This window comes from Sardina pilchardus, chromosome 3 (genome assembly GCF_963854185.1).
Source record: "Sardina pilchardus chromosome 3, fSarPil1.1, whole genome shotgun sequence".
Lineage (NCBI taxonomy): Eukaryota > Metazoa > Chordata > Actinopteri > Clupeiformes > Clupeidae > Sardina > Sardina pilchardus.
In genome coordinates, this window is record NC_084996.1 from 4,641,376 (window position 1) to 4,657,778 (window position 16,403).

The 16,403-nt window shown below is 46.7% G+C and overlaps 2 protein-coding genes across 3 annotated transcripts; one reads left to right on the top strand and one right to left on the bottom strand.

Annotated features, from left to right (window-relative positions):
* The first annotated feature begins 1,300 nt into the window (after positions 1 to 1,300).
* si:ch73-233m11.2 (NACHT, LRR and PYD domains-containing protein 12) lies at positions 1,301 to 10,099 on the top strand. Of its 2 annotated transcripts, none has more exons than XM_062531464.1 (9): positions 1,301 to 1,727; positions 1,916 to 3,725; positions 6,119 to 6,280; positions 6,980 to 7,147; positions 7,446 to 7,619; positions 8,016 to 8,186; positions 8,345 to 8,515; positions 9,438 to 9,605; positions 9,889 to 10,099. In XM_062531464.1, exons 1-9 carry the CDS (start codon positions 1,664 to 1,666, stop codon positions 9,956 to 9,958), a joined length of 2,958 nt encoding a protein of 985 aa, XP_062387448.1. In that variant the 5' UTR covers positions 1,301 to 1,663; the 3' UTR covers positions 9,959 to 10,099. The 2 variants fall into 2 exon arrangements, with proteins under 2 accessions (XP_062387448.1, XP_062387449.1); XM_062531465.1 differs by having other exon boundaries at positions 1,301 to 1,709.
* A 139-nt stretch (positions 10,100 to 10,238) lies between these two features.
* On the bottom strand, positions 10,239 to 15,034 carry gpd1a (glycerol-3-phosphate dehydrogenase 1a). The gene is made up of 8 exons (XM_062531466.1): positions 14,794 to 15,034; positions 13,844 to 14,021; positions 13,532 to 13,672; positions 12,985 to 13,123; positions 12,771 to 12,883; positions 12,158 to 12,394; positions 11,303 to 11,409; positions 10,239 to 11,010 (listed from the first exon to the last, which is right to left on the bottom strand). The coding sequence occupies exons 1-8, from the start codon at positions 14,835 to 14,837 to the stop codon at positions 10,914 to 10,916; spliced, it is 1,056 nt and encodes a 351-aa protein (XP_062387450.1). The 5' UTR covers positions 14,838 to 15,034; the 3' UTR covers positions 10,239 to 10,913.
* Positions 15,035 to 16,403: the final 1,369 nt, after the last annotated feature.

Sequence of the window (16,403 nt, forward strand, 5' to 3'; positions counted from 1 at the left end):
CGGCCATTGTCTGTACACGGTAGCCCTTTTCATTTTTCTTGTTTTGTACCTTAAGGTCTTTTATTTTGTTCTTTGCGCTTTATGCACTTCACTGTGAAGCACTTAGGTCTGTAAATGTGCTATAGAAGTCAAATTGACTACTTGACTTGACATTGCAGAAGATAGCGATGCAGCCTTTGTGGGTGAAACCTAATCAAGTTTATTCAATCTTTTTTACCTGCTGTTTGTGAAAAATACCTTCTATAATGTACAGAAATTATTAAATTGTTGTTAAATTAAATTGTTTTGAGAATTTACATTTTAATCCAGGAAAGTGACAGAGAAAAACTGTAAATAGTGGAAGCTGTGCTATTTTTGTTTGTGGCAACCACATAACCGGTTCTATGTGTTCTGGTTGGATGATCATTACTATTTGCCTATAGGTGATTTGCCTAAAGTACTCCAGAAAAATATCACTGGGAGTGCACATTGCTCAGCAACAGTGCTCAAAAATATCACAGCCATAAATAAATACAAATTCCTAAATAGAAATAGAAAAAAAGGCACTCAGTAGCACAACTAGTCAGAGATTGGATCCAAGGAACATCGGGGTCCCAGGTTTCCGTCCGACCCATGCAGGTCAAATCCTGAAACAGAGAGGGGGCTTCCTGCAGCCCACTATCAGGTCTTAAGTATTCCGCTGCAGATGATTTGACCAACACCATTTAACATAATCCTCCACCAGGCTCCTCTTCCTCCTGTCCCTCCCTAATACAGGTGTGTGTGTGTGTGTGTGTGTGTGTGTGTGTGTGTGTGTGTGTGTGTGTGTGTGTGTGTGTGTGTGTGTGTGTGTGTGTGTGTGTGTGTGTGTGTGTGTGCGTGTGTGTGTGCGTGTGTGCGTGCGTGTGTTTTAATCTACGCAAAAACACACATAAACCATCTGACCAATAGGTAGCTCATGTGTCTGGACTGGATTTTATACACTGACCATTTTCTCATTCATTTGTAATTTCTCATCTCTAATTTCCGATCTCAGGTTTGTGTGTTCAGATGTTCAGTGTTAACAAATAGAGCCTTGTGACAGAATAAATTCACAATATTTTTCAGAGAAAATAATTGTCAATCGCTAAAATCTAACCTCGACACAACAGGAGGGCTATCCTCAGCATATGGTCTCTGGCAGGTTAGTTAGACGAGTTTACTGTTGGCCTAGGCGTAAACAAGGCCTTGCTTGAAAATAGTGCAATGCTGGCACCTAGTGGAAAACGATATTACTGTCGTTATTTAATGAATCACTAGTGTGGACGACGAGACACGCGACATACAACTACAGATATCTTCTCTATACTTTTGTCTGAACCATTTTACACATTCGACTGGTCGTTATGTCAATTTTAGAGTGTGCATGGGATGCATTAATAACTTAATAGATTGCTGAAATATAGGCTACGACACATAGCCAACTCTTTTTCATGCCCGCGAGTAGACGGATTATGATTCATTTTGTGTAGGGTGTGTTTTGGACTGTACACTCGTTACGGGATATTGCACATCACTCACTTCCTCTCCTTCTCCATTTCTACTTTGTGCTGATTAGTGTGCTGTTGATGTTCGACTTGACTTCGAATTTGCACATCTGAATAGTTTCGTTTTATTTTACTACGTGTGTTTCTAAGACAAGGTGATGGCAACAACTCAAGACGACTCCCACGGGACAGACTGTTGGCTAAGTATGACATATGACCATGGTACTTTCTTTGAATTCGACAATTTAGGATAGGAGAGTTTTCAGACAATATTATCTTCCTGCTTCCTAGTCGATTTTAACAAACAACCTGCTGAACTAGGACAGGCTATGTATTACCTCTGCACATGATCATGTTTGATTGTACTGCATGGACTCGGGCTAAATGGGATCTCGTTCTCTGTCTGACAGTTGCCCGATCAACTCACATGCAGGCGTTGCTGAAACCTCTGCCGACTCCAGAAGGACAAGACTGCCCTCAGGGCAGCGAGTGCCATGCCAGTGTGCTCGTCAGAAACCAGCACACCCCTCTGACAGCTGATCTCTGCCCTGAAGCAAACCAGCTCACAGAACAGGACAAGAGCAAACAAGGCATAGATGAAATCATCACCAGCCTGCTGACTTCGGAAGACACGTTGGAAAAGCGGGTGGTGGTGTTGATGGGACCGGCAGGGGCAGGGAAGAGTATGTGTGTAGAGAAGTTGGCACAGGATTGGTCCAAGGCCCAGGTGCTGCAGGGCTATGACCTGCTCCTGCGCGTGTGTGTGAGCGAGTGTGTGACCACATGGGTGAGCAGTGCGAGGGAGTCCGGGTCTGTGGGAGAGATGGAGGAGACGAAGCAAAACTGTTTGTCTCTGGAGAACCTTCTCCTCTTGGCTCACCCTCACCTCTCCACCGCGACCGTCTCTTACATCCTGGGGGAACAGTCCTCCTCCTCGGCCGCCCAGCCCCGGCTCCTCCTGCTCCTGGACGGGCTGGACCAAACCCCTCGTCTCCCCGAGATCTCCGAGCTGTTCGTCCCTCCCTCTGAGCTCACTCTGTGTTCTGACCCCAGGCAACCGGTGCCCATCTCCCACCTGCTCTGCAGCCTGGCACAGGGGACACTGCTGCCCGCTGCCTCCCTCCTCATAGCCTCCAGAGAGGAGCCAGACCCGGACGTTGTGCCCCCTGGTGGCATGTGTGTGGCGGTGCTGGGCTTCTCCCCGTCTCAGAGGAGCCAGTTCTTCCAGCGCGTCCTCCCCGACGACGACGACAACGACGACGGACGCCTGGCGTCTGAGCTGACCCAGGTCTGCGAGCGCGCGTTTGGGGTGTATGAGCTGAGCGCCCGGCCCTTCTTCTGCTGGATGCTGGCCTCCGTGGCTCGTGCCTTGCAGCGGGCTGGAGGTGCCCCTCCTCCTGAGACGCTCACGGAGCTGTTGGCCCACGCCGCAGCCCTCAGCCTGAGGCCCAGCGCCGCCAGTGCCAGCCCGGCAGCAGCGGCGGCGGCGGGTCAAGTCCAGCAGGCGCCCCCCGCCCGCACTCTCCTGCGCGGGTTGGCCCGGCTGGCGCGGGTCTGCTCCGCGGACGCCTGTCGAGGCTTTTGCTCCCGGGAGGAGCTGGTGTCGTGTGGTCTGGAGCCCTTCCTCTCCTCCCCGCTGCTGCTGCGTAACTTTCTGCGAGAGGGCTTCGACGCCAACGGAGACCACACGTTCGTCTTCCCGCGTCCAGTGATGCAGCACTTCCTCACGGCCGTCAGCTTCTTCCTCGAGGGTTGCGGATGGGACGGCGGAGCGGACGAGATGATGAGCGATGTGCAGGAGGGCTGCGTGGGGCCGGTGGCGGCGTTTGCGGCCGGTCTGTCCGAGGCGTCCCAGCGGGCGCCGCTGGAAGGACTGTTGGAGGCCGGCTACGCTGCCGACCGGGCGGCAGACGTCCAGCGATGGCTGGAGGCCCACGCGCGGGAGACCCTGGAAGGCTACCACAAAGACCGTCACCTGCGCTGCTTCCGTCTGCTGAGGGAGACTCGGAACCAAGTGCTTGTCAAGCGCAGCATAAGCGGCCCCGGCTCCAGGCTGGGGATCAGCTACGGTGGCCTGGACAGGGCAGACTGCGCTGCACTGGCCTACGTGCTGAGCTGCGCCGAGGAGGTCCAACAGCTGAACCTTTACGGCAGCAGGAACCTGACCAGTGATCAGACCTCACTGCTGCTTCCTGCGTTCAAGCTGGCCCAGAGCATCATGTAAGGACACTACATAAGATCTTGCCCAGAGACCAAACTCTCTGACCTCGCATTTGACCTCTGACCTCGTTTGCCATTGGCAAACATTTATTTCCTGGTTGGTGGAGGCTTGTCTAAAGTTTGAAATCATTGGAGTTCAATCACTAACGTTTGATAATGACTTATGTTAACCACGGGGGACACAATGATAACGATAGCCTTGCACCTTAAATGTAATCGCTCTCAGGAACGCCCTCTGTTCGCTGGTTGGTCGGAGGTGCTCTTGCCGGAGTAAACGAGGGCGGATTGAGCTATTCCAGACGGAGAACTGTAGGGAAAAGAAACTGAGCGGAAGTACATAGACAGGCGGAGCCAGGCTACATGATAAGATCCCCAGAGGTGGAAAACTCAGAAAGTAAAAGTCCAATCATATTTTAAATCTACCTGGGGTGCGTTTCCGGATAGCGATAGATAGACGCACTTACGAGGGTTTTCTACGATTCATCTTACGATCAATCGTTTGTTTTTTCCGACTGTTTCCCAAACATGCTCCTAGCTAGCCTAGAAATCTAGACGCCCCTAGCGTCTGGCTCCTCAGGCTAGCTGCTAGCATGAACGCGCCTCCACCACTCAAGATGCTCTTAAGGGAGCTGTCCACGTCTGAAGTTCTGAAATATCCGACTGCACGTCACAACTAGGCACCGTCTGAACTTCGGATCATCAATACGAAAATAGAAAACCATTGACATCTGCATATCTGCATGTAAGCATCCCAAGTAGGCTATATACCACACACAGGCATACACCATTGTTATTATTTAACATTAGATTGTTGCCCCATTTTTATGTTTGTTGGAAGATATAACATAGCCTATTAGGCTAGCTCTAAATCATTCCAGTTCTTTGCTAACCCACTTGTGAGAGCACGGTGTGCTGCCTGCATTAGCATTTCGAGGTGTCACGCAGACGTTTGAAGAAAGAGGTCGAGTAAGAAAATGAGGAAATGTGTAGGCTTGAATAGGCTACTGTAACATATAGCCTAGATTTTGACGCAGCACAGACTAAAACCACATGTTCCTTTCTCTGTTTTTATCTCATAGGCTTAATAAAAGATAGCCTACTCAAAGGCACAAAGATATAGACACGCTTTTCTGGCAACGTCTCGTTTCATAATTTGTTAGGCTGTTTTTGTCAGCTTTTAATCACATTCGTATGTCCATTGAATGAATGCTATTTCGCACGCTAAAATCTGAATCATCACAAGTGAATACAATATAGAATGGTAACGTAGTTGGGTAATCCCCCTGCATATCCTGCTGGTGACTCCACTGAGGCATACGCGTTAAGAAGACGCTAGTAACGACAACCCTGGAACACTCGTAGATCTACGAGTGTTTTCACGATGCTCTTAAGCTACGATGGTTTCGGGAAACAGTCAGAAAACCGGCTTACGATGCTTTCGGGGAACGCACCCGGGCTGTGCTCTTAACAGGTGATCTCATCAATTAGCTGCTGCTGTCTGGTTAAAGAGTTGTGCTAATTACAATCAGCTGGTTTAAGCAAATGGTTGTCACAGTATGTGGCAGGCCTTTTACGTTCTGCTGGACTTGTCCACCTCTGAAGATCACTCGCATAGGCTAGAGTTCAGCTCAACATAGAACCCATTAGGACTGAACAATGAATCCCATTTTTAAGCAAAATTGCATTTAACAATTTGACTAATTGCAAAGTAGCTCACAACCCTGTTCCCATATTTCATATTGATGATTTTTAAATTAATGTTATCCTCCTTGTGTGACAGACAATGAAGCTCATTTGACAAAGAGTGTCAATCAGAAGTGGCCTAAAGCTACAGTACATTTGGAATACTGAACTGAATCTTGACTAAATCAAGTGTCAAATTGCAATTGCGTTTGCCAAAAAATTATAATTAGATATTTTCCCCAAAATGTACAGCCTTAGAACCCACTGCAAGCTGGGGTTTTATTCTGCGTTTTCATTCTGGTCCGGAAATGCTCCTTTTGGGTTGGGCATCATATGTGTTGAAATTGTTGAATGTTGAAATAGCTGATTGCTGATCGGAGGACAGCTTTGGTAGCAGACAGAGAATTCGCAATAGGCATTTGGCATAATCTGGCAACTCAACATTAAAAATGTTTGTTAGCTGGTTAGCCAGTTAATCAGATAATTTATTTGATCAACAACAAAGCCTTTTACAACTTGTTGAGAAGCAGGCAGGTTGCCATAGCCATGTTTGTTACCAGATGAAGTACTTCCTCTTTATAATCACTCAAGTTCACGTACAGGACACAGTTGCACACTGACTTTGCACTTTCCCCTGCCTTTTCACTAGGACCCGTACTGAACACTCTGCTGGTTTTGTCACTAATCCTGTGTGTGTGTGTGTTTCTCAGCCTGTCTCAGAGTGCCCTGACTCTAGAGTCCTTGGCCCATCTGGCGGAGGGCCTGAGAGGCGGAGCCACCACGCGGCTTGACCTGTCCTACTCCAGCCTGGGAGACGAGGGCCTCCGGGTGCTCTGTCCTGCGCTCGCCCACTCCTCGCTGCGCTCGCTCAGGTACAGAAGGACATGTCTGCCGGCATGGGTGAGTGTATTCATGGGTTTCATCAGGTCCCTTCCCACAGGTGTATAAAATCAAGCACCTTGATTATCAATGCAGACTGCCTGGTGCTTGATTAACACCTGTGGAAAGGGACCTGATGAAACCCATGAATAGAATATATCAAATGTCTAGGGGATAGAAATTAAATGTATGTCCCGCGCTCGCCCACTCATCGCTGTGCTCGTCCAGGTACAGAAGCACATTTCTGCCTACCTGCGTGCGTGAGTGAGTGTGAAAATGTCCTCATGGTCTTCAGCAGCAGGGACAGTGTTTCTGTATTAACTTACACAGTCCATTAAAACAACTGCGCTCTAAACAGGAAATTGCTTGTGATGCAAAGTAATGTGAGTGTCTGCCGTGTTGTCTGGTAGAGTGGTTACGTGCACGTCCCATCTATCTTTAGGCCAGATGCCCGACAGGGTCCTCTTCAGGCAAATGAAGCCAAATCAGGTCGAAGATCCATTTGCTTGTTGTTTTTTATTCAAGTTTGGGAGCTGCTTAGGTGTGCCGACATTCTTTTTCGTTTTGTCTGCTTAGGTGTACCGAGTCGACATTCTCTTTCGCTTCGTCTGCTGTGCTGTGCAGTGCCCGGGGCTCTGTGTTTGTGTGTGTGTAAATGTGTACCTACAGTATGTACCTGTGTGTATGTGTAGTGTCCCGGTGTGTAAATTCACCGCTGCGGTGTGCAAGGACCTGTCCGTGGCCCTCGCCGCCTGTGAGCTGCGTGTGCTGGACCTGCGTGCCAACAAGATCGCCGACGAGGGACTCGCGCTGCTTAGCAACGCACTCAAGAGCCAGCAGTGTAAATTGGAAGAGCTCAGGTACACACACACACACACACACAGTCATACATACATGTTCACACCTCTCCTTTAGTGTGCTTATGACAGTGTGCGAGGAGGGGAATTGCCTTTGGTTAATATTGAGGCACAGATGACCTCAGGCAAGGTCATCTGTGGTCTAAGTGTTTTTAACTGTGTGTGTGTTTTTTGTGTGTCTGTGAGTGTGTGTGTGTGTGTGTGTGTGTGTGTGTGTGTGTGTGTGTGTGTGTGTGTGTGTGTGTGTGTGTGTGTGTGTGTGTGTGTGTGTGTGTGTGTGTGTGTGTGTGTGTGAAATTAGTCTCCACAGCTGTGATCTTACTGCAGGCTCCATGAACACGCTCTCCGAGGCCTTGAGCTGTGGTCACTGTCCTTTAACATCCCTTGATCTGACCGGAAATGACCTGTGTGACCCCGGAGTGATCGCCCTGTCACATGGCCTCAGCAACCCCAGCATTAAAATACACACACTCAAGTAATACACACAACCCCAGCAGCAAAATACACACACTCAAGTAATACACACAACCCCAGCAGCAAAATACACACACTCAAGTAATACACACAACCCCAGCAGCAAAATACACACACTCAAATAATGCACACGCTCACATGTACAGTCAACCTCTCATAGTACTGGAGTAAACATGCACTTTAGTCAGCCACATGCTATATGGAGAGTGCAGATGAACAGATTTCTCAATCCTACTCACATGAAGCAGGCATCAGACAGACAGACAGACAGACAGACAGTGGAGACATCGTGATCATATCACATCACATCTCCCAAAGCCTGAGGATAATGTTCAAAGCTGCTTCAAAACTAGACCAAACAAATCTGATGTGTGTGTGTGTGTGTGTGTGTTTCCAGGCTGACTGAATGTGAGCTGACTGGCTCATGTTGTGCAGCTCTGGCTGCGGCTGTGCGATCCGGAGGCTCACTGACAGAGCTGGACCTGTCCTGTAATGAACTTGGCCAGGAGGGGGCGCTGCTGCTCTGCGAGAGCCTCAAGAGACCGGAATGTTCTCTCATCGATCTCAGGTGGCAATCTCTCTCCTAATGAATGAAAACAATTCCCACAAAGTTGGAAGCACCAAGCTTATAAAGAAGGCAGTATAAAATGTGTGGGTTTAAAATGTATGTGTTTGTGTGTGTTTGTGTGTGTGTGTGTGTGTGTGTGTGTGTGTGTGTGTTTACAGCATGACACGGTGTGAGCTGACCCTGCCAGTGTTCAGTGCCCTGGAGGAAGTGCTGTGTGGTGGCTCTAAGCTGAAGGCTCTGGCTCTGGGTTTGAACAAAGTGGGAGACCGAGGAGCCAGACACATGTGGAACGCCCTGAAACACGGCCGCTGCCATCTACAGGATCTGGAGTGAGTAGTGTCTCACACACACACACACACACACACACACACACACACACACACACACACACACACACACAGCAACATAGCCTCACTGACATATGACATTCTACCCTGGAACCACATCCAGAGTGCAAATGTTTCTTCAACTCCTGCACACCCACGGGAACACTCAGATGCACACAAACCTACTACTCACACAGAAGTCTCCCTAGGAACATTTGGAATGACATCTCTCTGGATCCTCTCTCTCCTCTCTGTCTGAACACACACACACACAGATTTGATGGATGCCAGTGTGACTGCATGACAACTCGTGTGTGCGTGGGTGGTCTTCGTGTCATGATGCTATTCCTGTCCAGTTAAAGGTGCCGTCAGCATTTGCGTGTGGCGTCAAATTGGTTTATTTTTATGTTTGTATTACAATTCCTGAGCACACGCTTTTGTCCAAAACAATGTACATTGCATTTTAACCAAGGACTAAACAAAACACACCCCTCCCTTCTACCCGTCTTCACAGCCCTACCAGCTCATCCCCCCTTCACTATTCCCAGAGAAACTCCAGTGTTCTGTTTTTTGTTTTGGAGACAGGCTGCCCCCACTTTGTTTGTTTCCAGTTTTTGAGCCTGAGCTGCCTACAGAGTGAGGGTTTTTTTTTTGCAGTGTCCTCACGGGATGGCCAGAGCGGATTGTGAGGAGATGTTCACTGAATGTGACCAAAAATGTTATGAGTTTGAAACTGTATACGGTCACTGACTGCACCTTTGCAACAATTACTACATTTGCTCCTCTCGTTATATTTTAGTTGTATGTGTAATTCCTACAGTGGTAATTATTCTATGCCTGTAATGGGCAATGGTATGGTGGATTAATATTGTGCACTGTGTCGTGTGTGTCGTGTGTGTCGTGTGTGTGTGTGTGTGTGTGTTAGCTTGGAGATGATTGGCCTGACAGATGACTGTGCGGTGGATCTGTGTGAAGCAGTGAGGGCCCATGGCTCTCTGAAGACTCTCATCCTAAAGAACAACTCCCTGACTGACAGCTCCATCCCCAGCCTGGTCCAGCTGGCCAAGAGCTGCCGTGGCCTCCAGGAGTTGAAGTGAGTGGTGGTGACCGCAGTGTCCAGAGATAGACATACTGTAGGCCCCTTCTCAACCTCTCATCGTTCCCACTGATCTATAAAGAACACTGTATAGACTATCCCATTGTTGCCGCCCCATCATTCTTTTATAGATCAGTGGGAACGAGCCGGAGAACCAAGGAAGGAAGGGAGGGAGGACAGATTAAAAAAACAAATGAGAAGAGCCCATAGAGATTATTTGTCACATTGTGAGACATTTCATTCTTGTTGACCTGTTGTTTTGTGTGTGTGTTTTTTTTAGTTTGCAGTACAATGACCTGAGTGAAGATCTGTTTGAGCTGATGGACAGCTGTTCCAGGATCAGATACTGAGTACTCTTGATCAGCACAGAGCTGATGAAAGCCCAGTTTCATTACAGTTTACACGTCAAGTCATTCTTATTTGAATTATACCAACAGCAGAATGTTGCATCATATTTTTTCCACCACAATAAAACATTACACTTCGCACCATTGGCAGTATACGCTGCATTGTACCATTTCCTCTATTTCAGCCTGTGATCGATTTGCTTTCAAGCCTGAAGTTTCAATAAAGCTTAGAGCTTATCACATTACTATTTAGCAGCAGCATGACAAAAACATAATTTATACATTTTGTTTTCATTCATTGGTATAATTTATTCATATTATAACATTTTTTAAAAATGAGACGGAACAATCTCAGAGGACATGGACATGTTCATGTTCAAGATTCAAGGCACAACAGTGGTGATACATTGACTTGTCTTTCATTCATGGGCTTGTGTTTATACTGACGATCAACCATGAAATTGGGTCAAGCATGAGATTTAAGGTGGTTCCAGCGCTACCAGTGAAACTTGTGCGTTAGACAGAGTTGAGATGAATCACTGGAGGTGGATGTCCCCTCATAGTTGCTCAGTTTTACGGGAAAGCACATTCCATCTCACCGTTAGCTCAGGGATGGAGGCCTACGATACCCAGTCTCTCATTCTCACTCATATATGTAACACACACACACCTCTTCCAACTTTCTACACAAACTGGTGCCCATCGTGTTTACAGTTATACAGTACACACAGACCCACCTGAAGACAAACTAAAATTCACTACACATGTTGCTGGAGAATGTGTATGTGTGAGTGAGGACAATTGGGAAAAAATGGCTCTGAGAGACTACACTTCAATTTCACCATGGCCAGATGATCAAAGACATGGCGCCAGCTTCAGCCTACTCACACACACACACACACACAGAGGGTGAGAGAGGGAGAGAGTGTGAGCAGCCCTGGCCTCTGGAGTAGCTCACTCACATGTGTTCTGGGTGGTTTTGCAGACAGTCGATGAACTCTGTGACTGGACGGCCCTGGAAGCATATCTCATAGACAGCGCTGAAGAGAGGGAACCTGCACAGAGTGCCAAAAGAGGACAAGGACAGTGATTAAAAAGTGCAGACAGATAACACCCCAACTCCCACTTGCATTGAGTGCCAGCCAAGCGGGCTAGTTCAGTATTTCATGTCACTCATGACTTGTTCGACTCTGGGTCCACAAGAACCCTGCTAGTGTGTGTTTGATACGCTGTATGTGTGTTCTGATGAGGTGTGTGTGTGTTCTGATACGTTGAGAGTGTGTATGTCTGTGTGTGTGTGTGTGTGTTTCAGTACTGTTAATATTGTAATATTTAAACGATCCTTACTTGTCTAGGAGGTCTTTGTGTTTGAGGATTTGATGGACCTCTGCCGCGGTGGCAGGGCCCTGAAGCTTCTGTCCGTTCAGCATCTCCTTCTCCAGCTCCTCCAGGGACTGAACACACAGGGACATGGATCAGAGAGGCACACCACAACGGGTTAAACAAGCCCACTAATCAAAGAAATCAAGGGGTGGGTAGAAGCTCTACAGTATAATTACTGTATCATTCAATGGGGCCACAAACACACATTTTTTAATTAGGACAATGCAACAGCTTGCGAGATGTTATCTTAAAACAACTTGTGAGCGTCTGAACGTTGCAGGCCGACTTCTGTAGAGATATGTGATCGTAAACTGAAGGCAGAATTTGAAGAGGACTGGGATTCTAAATGTCTTAAATAAACAGCCCACAAGATTCCACAGGCCTTTACTGTCTGGGCTGTGGTCAGTTTTCCTTATCTTGCTGTGGAGCCTCGAAAACACCACGAATAACAAAAGACTGCTTATCTAGCCCATTGTTGTGATCTCGAATGGATCCAGACGTAAGCTGTAAAATTCAGAAGCGTCATTTACTAATCTGCAGATAACTTTCTGACCTTCAGGCAGGGTCTGGCTGTAATTTTCATATCTCCGCCTGTCCCTACTGGCCTCATAGATTAACAGTGGGGCACTTTTCATTGTTCAATGTAACAGTATAGTTTTATTGTTTTACCCTAGATGTTAACATACACATGAGCTTCCCCATTATTGAAGTACAGTAGCACTCTTTGTAAGCCAAATGCTTGCCACTTCATCACACAGAGGATATGCAATGCAATGCAATTTACACCAAGCCAATCACAACAAACATCCCATGACTTACCTTGCCAGTCTTGGCAAAGGCCTCAGAAACTTTGCGGTTGCGTCCTCCGTAACAGGTGGTGATGAGGTCGGCTACGCCACAGCTCTCCAGGAAGGTTGCCGAGGAAACGGGCCCCGCGGTGCAGAAGAGGCGTGCGAAGGAAATCATCTCCATCAGGCCCAGCCTGATAACCGCTGCCTTGGTGTTGTCGCCAAATCCGAGTCCGTCACAAAAGCCCGCACCCACCGCGACAATGTTCTAAAAAAGTGGTGTCCATTCATTATGAATTAAGATAAAAAACCAGTGGCCTTGGTCTCAATTACTACAACTAAATGTCAAGACACTGGGAACATTCCTTACCTCAACAAGAACAATGCAGGCTTAATATGACCAGCATTGAGAGCAGGCTAAACCAACCCTATTAGACCATTTCTCTTTGACCAAAAACTATAATCTGTTCACAGACAATCCTTAATCCTTTTTCCAAACACTACAACAGTTATGAGCAGTAATTGCCATTCCCCAGTCTCAGACTCGTGAACAAATAAATTATAACGGTACTTCGCCTCCCATCAGAATAATCGCTGAGGGCAGATATGAAAGCAAACAGATGGGGTGGCGATGTTTATTGTACCTTGAGCGCTCCACAGATCTCCACCACATCTGACTCCTCCACCACTGTGATGCGGAAGTTCTTTGTCTGCAGCAGCTCTTTCAGTAGAACACCATCCGCCTTGTTCTTACAACCTGGGAGAGAGCCAAACAAGAGATAGATTCACACACCACCCTACAGGCAGGCACACACACAGGCACACACACACACACACACAGCAATGTGTTGATCTTACCGATTGTTGTCTCACAGAATTTCTCATCCGCTACTTCATTGGCAATGTTGGCCCCCATGAGAACATTAACTGTGATGCCAAGTTTCTCCTGGATCACATCGGAGATCAGCTTCAGGCCCTCTGGGCCCTCATCCACTCCCTGCAGGACGCAATAAGGACTATTTCAACCAACAGCCACACTGCAGGGTATACAGCTGGCTTAGGCAGCCAAAGGGAGAGAGAAAAAAAAAACCTCTTCTCGTTTTTTAAACTGGGTCAAATGTCACAGCTGTCTGCCTTGAACCTTGATCCAAAAGAGGGCCATGCACAGAAAACACTGAGGACACGCCCGACTCACCCCAGTCCCATGCAATTACATCAGGATATTTTTCATCATTTTAAGAGCAAAGAGGAATTTTAACACACAGTGCACCAATTGCCTACTGTGGGGAAGACACAATGGTACAAACGCTCTATGACTCTGTGGATGCTGCTCGACAAATAGAAGGTGAAATGTCTGAATGACAGAGGGAGAGAGAAAACTGGAAGAATGTGAGAGAATAAGCACCTTTATGAGTGACAGTCCAAGAGCATCCTTCTTGATCTTCCCTTTAATGGAGTCGCACGCTCTCCCAATGAACTGATGTGGAATCACAAACACCAAGATATCGGCTCCGTTGGCGGCATCCACCAGTTCTGGCACTGCCAGCTGATACACAGGCGCACACACACACACACACACACACACACACAGAGAGAAAGAGAGAGAGAGAGAGAGAGAGAGAGGCTGTTAGGGGGCTGAATTTATACACCAATGCAGTCTCTCACCAGATGGTAAGCTGTAATGCTGTATGGATGCAATGCTGATGCTCCCTCTCACCACATTGTCTGGAAGCTTCCGCCCAGGGAGGTACTTCACATTCTCGTGATCGGTGTTAATGATCTCAGTCAGCTTGCGCCCATCCACCATCTCCTCGAAGACCCACATGTTGACGACATTGTCAAACTTTGGGTTCTGTGCTGCATTTGCTCCCACTATCTTGGCAATGGCAGAGCCCCTGGAGAGAGAAGGGGAAGCGAGAAGCACAGTGTCAGCGACCCGACCCACCAGGAGATGCTGACGGACCCCTAACAAATTCATGTGACTGACCACCACCACCCTCAGTCCGACTAAAACAAAATACAAACATGCTCTTCTGATAATATCATCCTATTCTGTCAAGTTAACTCCATTTTAAAAAATATATGTGATAGAAGTGTTAGCTTTTAGTCATTCACATGACTTAACATTGTAGTTTATGGCTCTACAGTATATGCCATATCTGGGTAAAAGCATTCCACTGAAAGCAAACCAGGTCTACTTTTACACGTCTACTTTTATATCAGGTCATAATGTCTTCTGGCAGGCATTAAGGAGTTCCCAAATCCCACTACCGTCGCCAAACAGTTGCTGTATTAGGTTATTGGTCATGTCAATATTAAAAGCCTTAAGACCAGACTGAACTGAACCAGGGGACAATAGTTTCAAGACGAAAAGAATCAACAACAGATGTGCACCTGTTGAGTGCAAACGCGTGCACTGAAGGGTACTCAGTAACAACAGTAGCAAATCTTGGAAGAACTGCCTGGAATCATAATACTTACAAACGCCCATTAATACGCCAGGCAATTTAGAGACAGCCAATTTACAGACAGCTTGATTACAGATATGTCATCACTCATACTGGTCGTCAAAACTGAAATCTGAGCACAAAGTGTGAACGAACGCTGTTCACCGGTGTCAACAGCGAGGCCAGTGGACACAGGGGAAGCACTTTAGTCAAGCCTTACCAGTTTCCAGATCCAACAATGCAAACTTTCTTTGGAGAGGCCATTACTTCAGTTTCAGTCACGCGACTAGCAGCATTGAAGGGTATCCTCGTTTCAAGCTGTAAATTTCAATCAACCCACAAGAGACAGCTCGGCCTGTTATTCGACAATCTCCGCCCCTCCGACTCATTGGTCAGTAAGAGGGGAAACCTAAACTCCGCCCACGCTTTTGCGTTCTATTATTTGCCAGTGGGTTGAAGGTAAAAAAGCTAATTGCAGTGCCGAACCGAATTACGCCTAGAATTAATATGATATCTTTACAGGTTTAGGCCTTAATTAATGCTATATGTAGACGTACTCACAGAAAGCTCATACAGTCTGCAGGCTGCAGAAGAGCTCAGAAAGGAAAGAACAAATAAAGTACTTCACTGTGCTGAACTTTGTTCACTATTGGCACGTTCATTGGCTATGCGCTGCCCCTACCCTGTGCAAATAATAGCCCCCTTCTTGGTCCACAGTACAGAACAGTCATTGAAACAACCATATACTGTATGTTAGACAGTCAGGAAAGGAATGGAAATTGTGTGAGACATAAGCAGCTCAAAGGCTCAGAAGAGTATGGAAACAAGTTATGGATCTACACAGTTCAGAGTAGGCTAAAACTTTCAGAAACCGGTCACTGTAGTTGAATGTTGGCAAGTAGAGCACTACTAGTGAACTATTCTCTCTGCTGACTCCAAACCTGGAGTGCACTGTTTTGGTGACAACAGAACAGGTTCAGCAGCTGTTTGCCTCTCATGATCTCCACTAGTGATCATAAACATTGTAAAATACCCTCATTGAAATGTGACAAAGTGCTATTTTTTCCCCTGTTAATATGCACTGACCGAGGTTCATTGATTATGTCTCAGACCCAATTTAGGACTTGCTATTTCACATGTCAGTATCAGCATACCATCTGTGAAGGGATTACCCCCTTTAAAATGCAGAAATTCATGATGCATTTTCCACATAGCCTACTCCTAATGGCTTAACATAGGCTAGGCTACATCTCATCCACATTAAAATACAGAGATAACTATATCAAGTTATCATTTTTTAAGTATAGATTACAATGACAAGGTTAGGCCACTGTGCAGTTATTGGCCGGGTTTCCCAAAATTGTTAAGAAGCTCTTAAGTGCTAAGAACTTCTTAGGAGCGTTGTAAGAATGTTCTAAGAACGCTCCTAAGAAGTTCTTAGGACTTAAGAGCTTCTTAACGATTTTGGGAAACCCGGCCATTGACAGTGTCAGGACCAAGTTGTTCACTGATTAACTGCTTATTGTCAATCAGTCTCCTACTGTAGGTCATCTTGTCTGTGTACATGTTGATTTCTGATGATAAGGAAGGACACTACTGTAATGCTTGAAATATTCTCTGCCCTTCTCTCTTGATCTTTTTGCTTGTGAAATATTGCTGAGTATAGTCATTATCAGGTTGCTCAAGCTATTGGTGGATAGAGAACCTAAAAAGCCCCCTGAAGTGAGCCCCAAAACCACACCTCAGCATACTATTGTTTTAATTTGACAGTAGGATTCTAATGCAAATAGCAAAGGCTCAGAACATGTCAAGCACTGAGAAGGCTGGAAA

Excerpts from the sequence above, each read along its gene's own strand:
- gpd1a (XM_062531466.1), bottom strand. The coding sequence starts at position 14,837 with ATGGCCTCTCCAAAGAAAGTTTGCATTGTTGGATCTGGAAACTG. Across the intron at positions 14,022-14,793 it reads ATTGTTGGATCTGGAAACTG|GGGCTCTGCCATTGCCAAGA; the intron begins GTAAGGCTTGAC and ends TTCTCTCTCCAG. Across the intron at positions 13,673-13,843 it reads GGAAGCTTCCAGACAATGTG|CTGGCAGTGCCAGAACTGGT; the intron begins GTGAGAGGGAGC and ends CCTGTGTATCAG.
- si:ch73-233m11.2 (XM_062531464.1), top strand. The coding sequence starts at position 1,664 with ATGGCAACAACTCAAGACGACTCCCACGGGACAGACTGTTGGCTAAGT. Across the intron at positions 1,728-1,915 it reads AAGTATGACATATGACCATG|TTGCCCGATCAACTCACATG; the intron begins GTACTTTCTTTG and ends TCTGTCTGACAG. Across the intron at positions 7,148-7,445 it reads TGTAAATTGGAAGAGCTCAG|TCTCCACAGCTGTGATCTTA; the intron begins GTACACACACAC and ends GTGTGAAATTAG.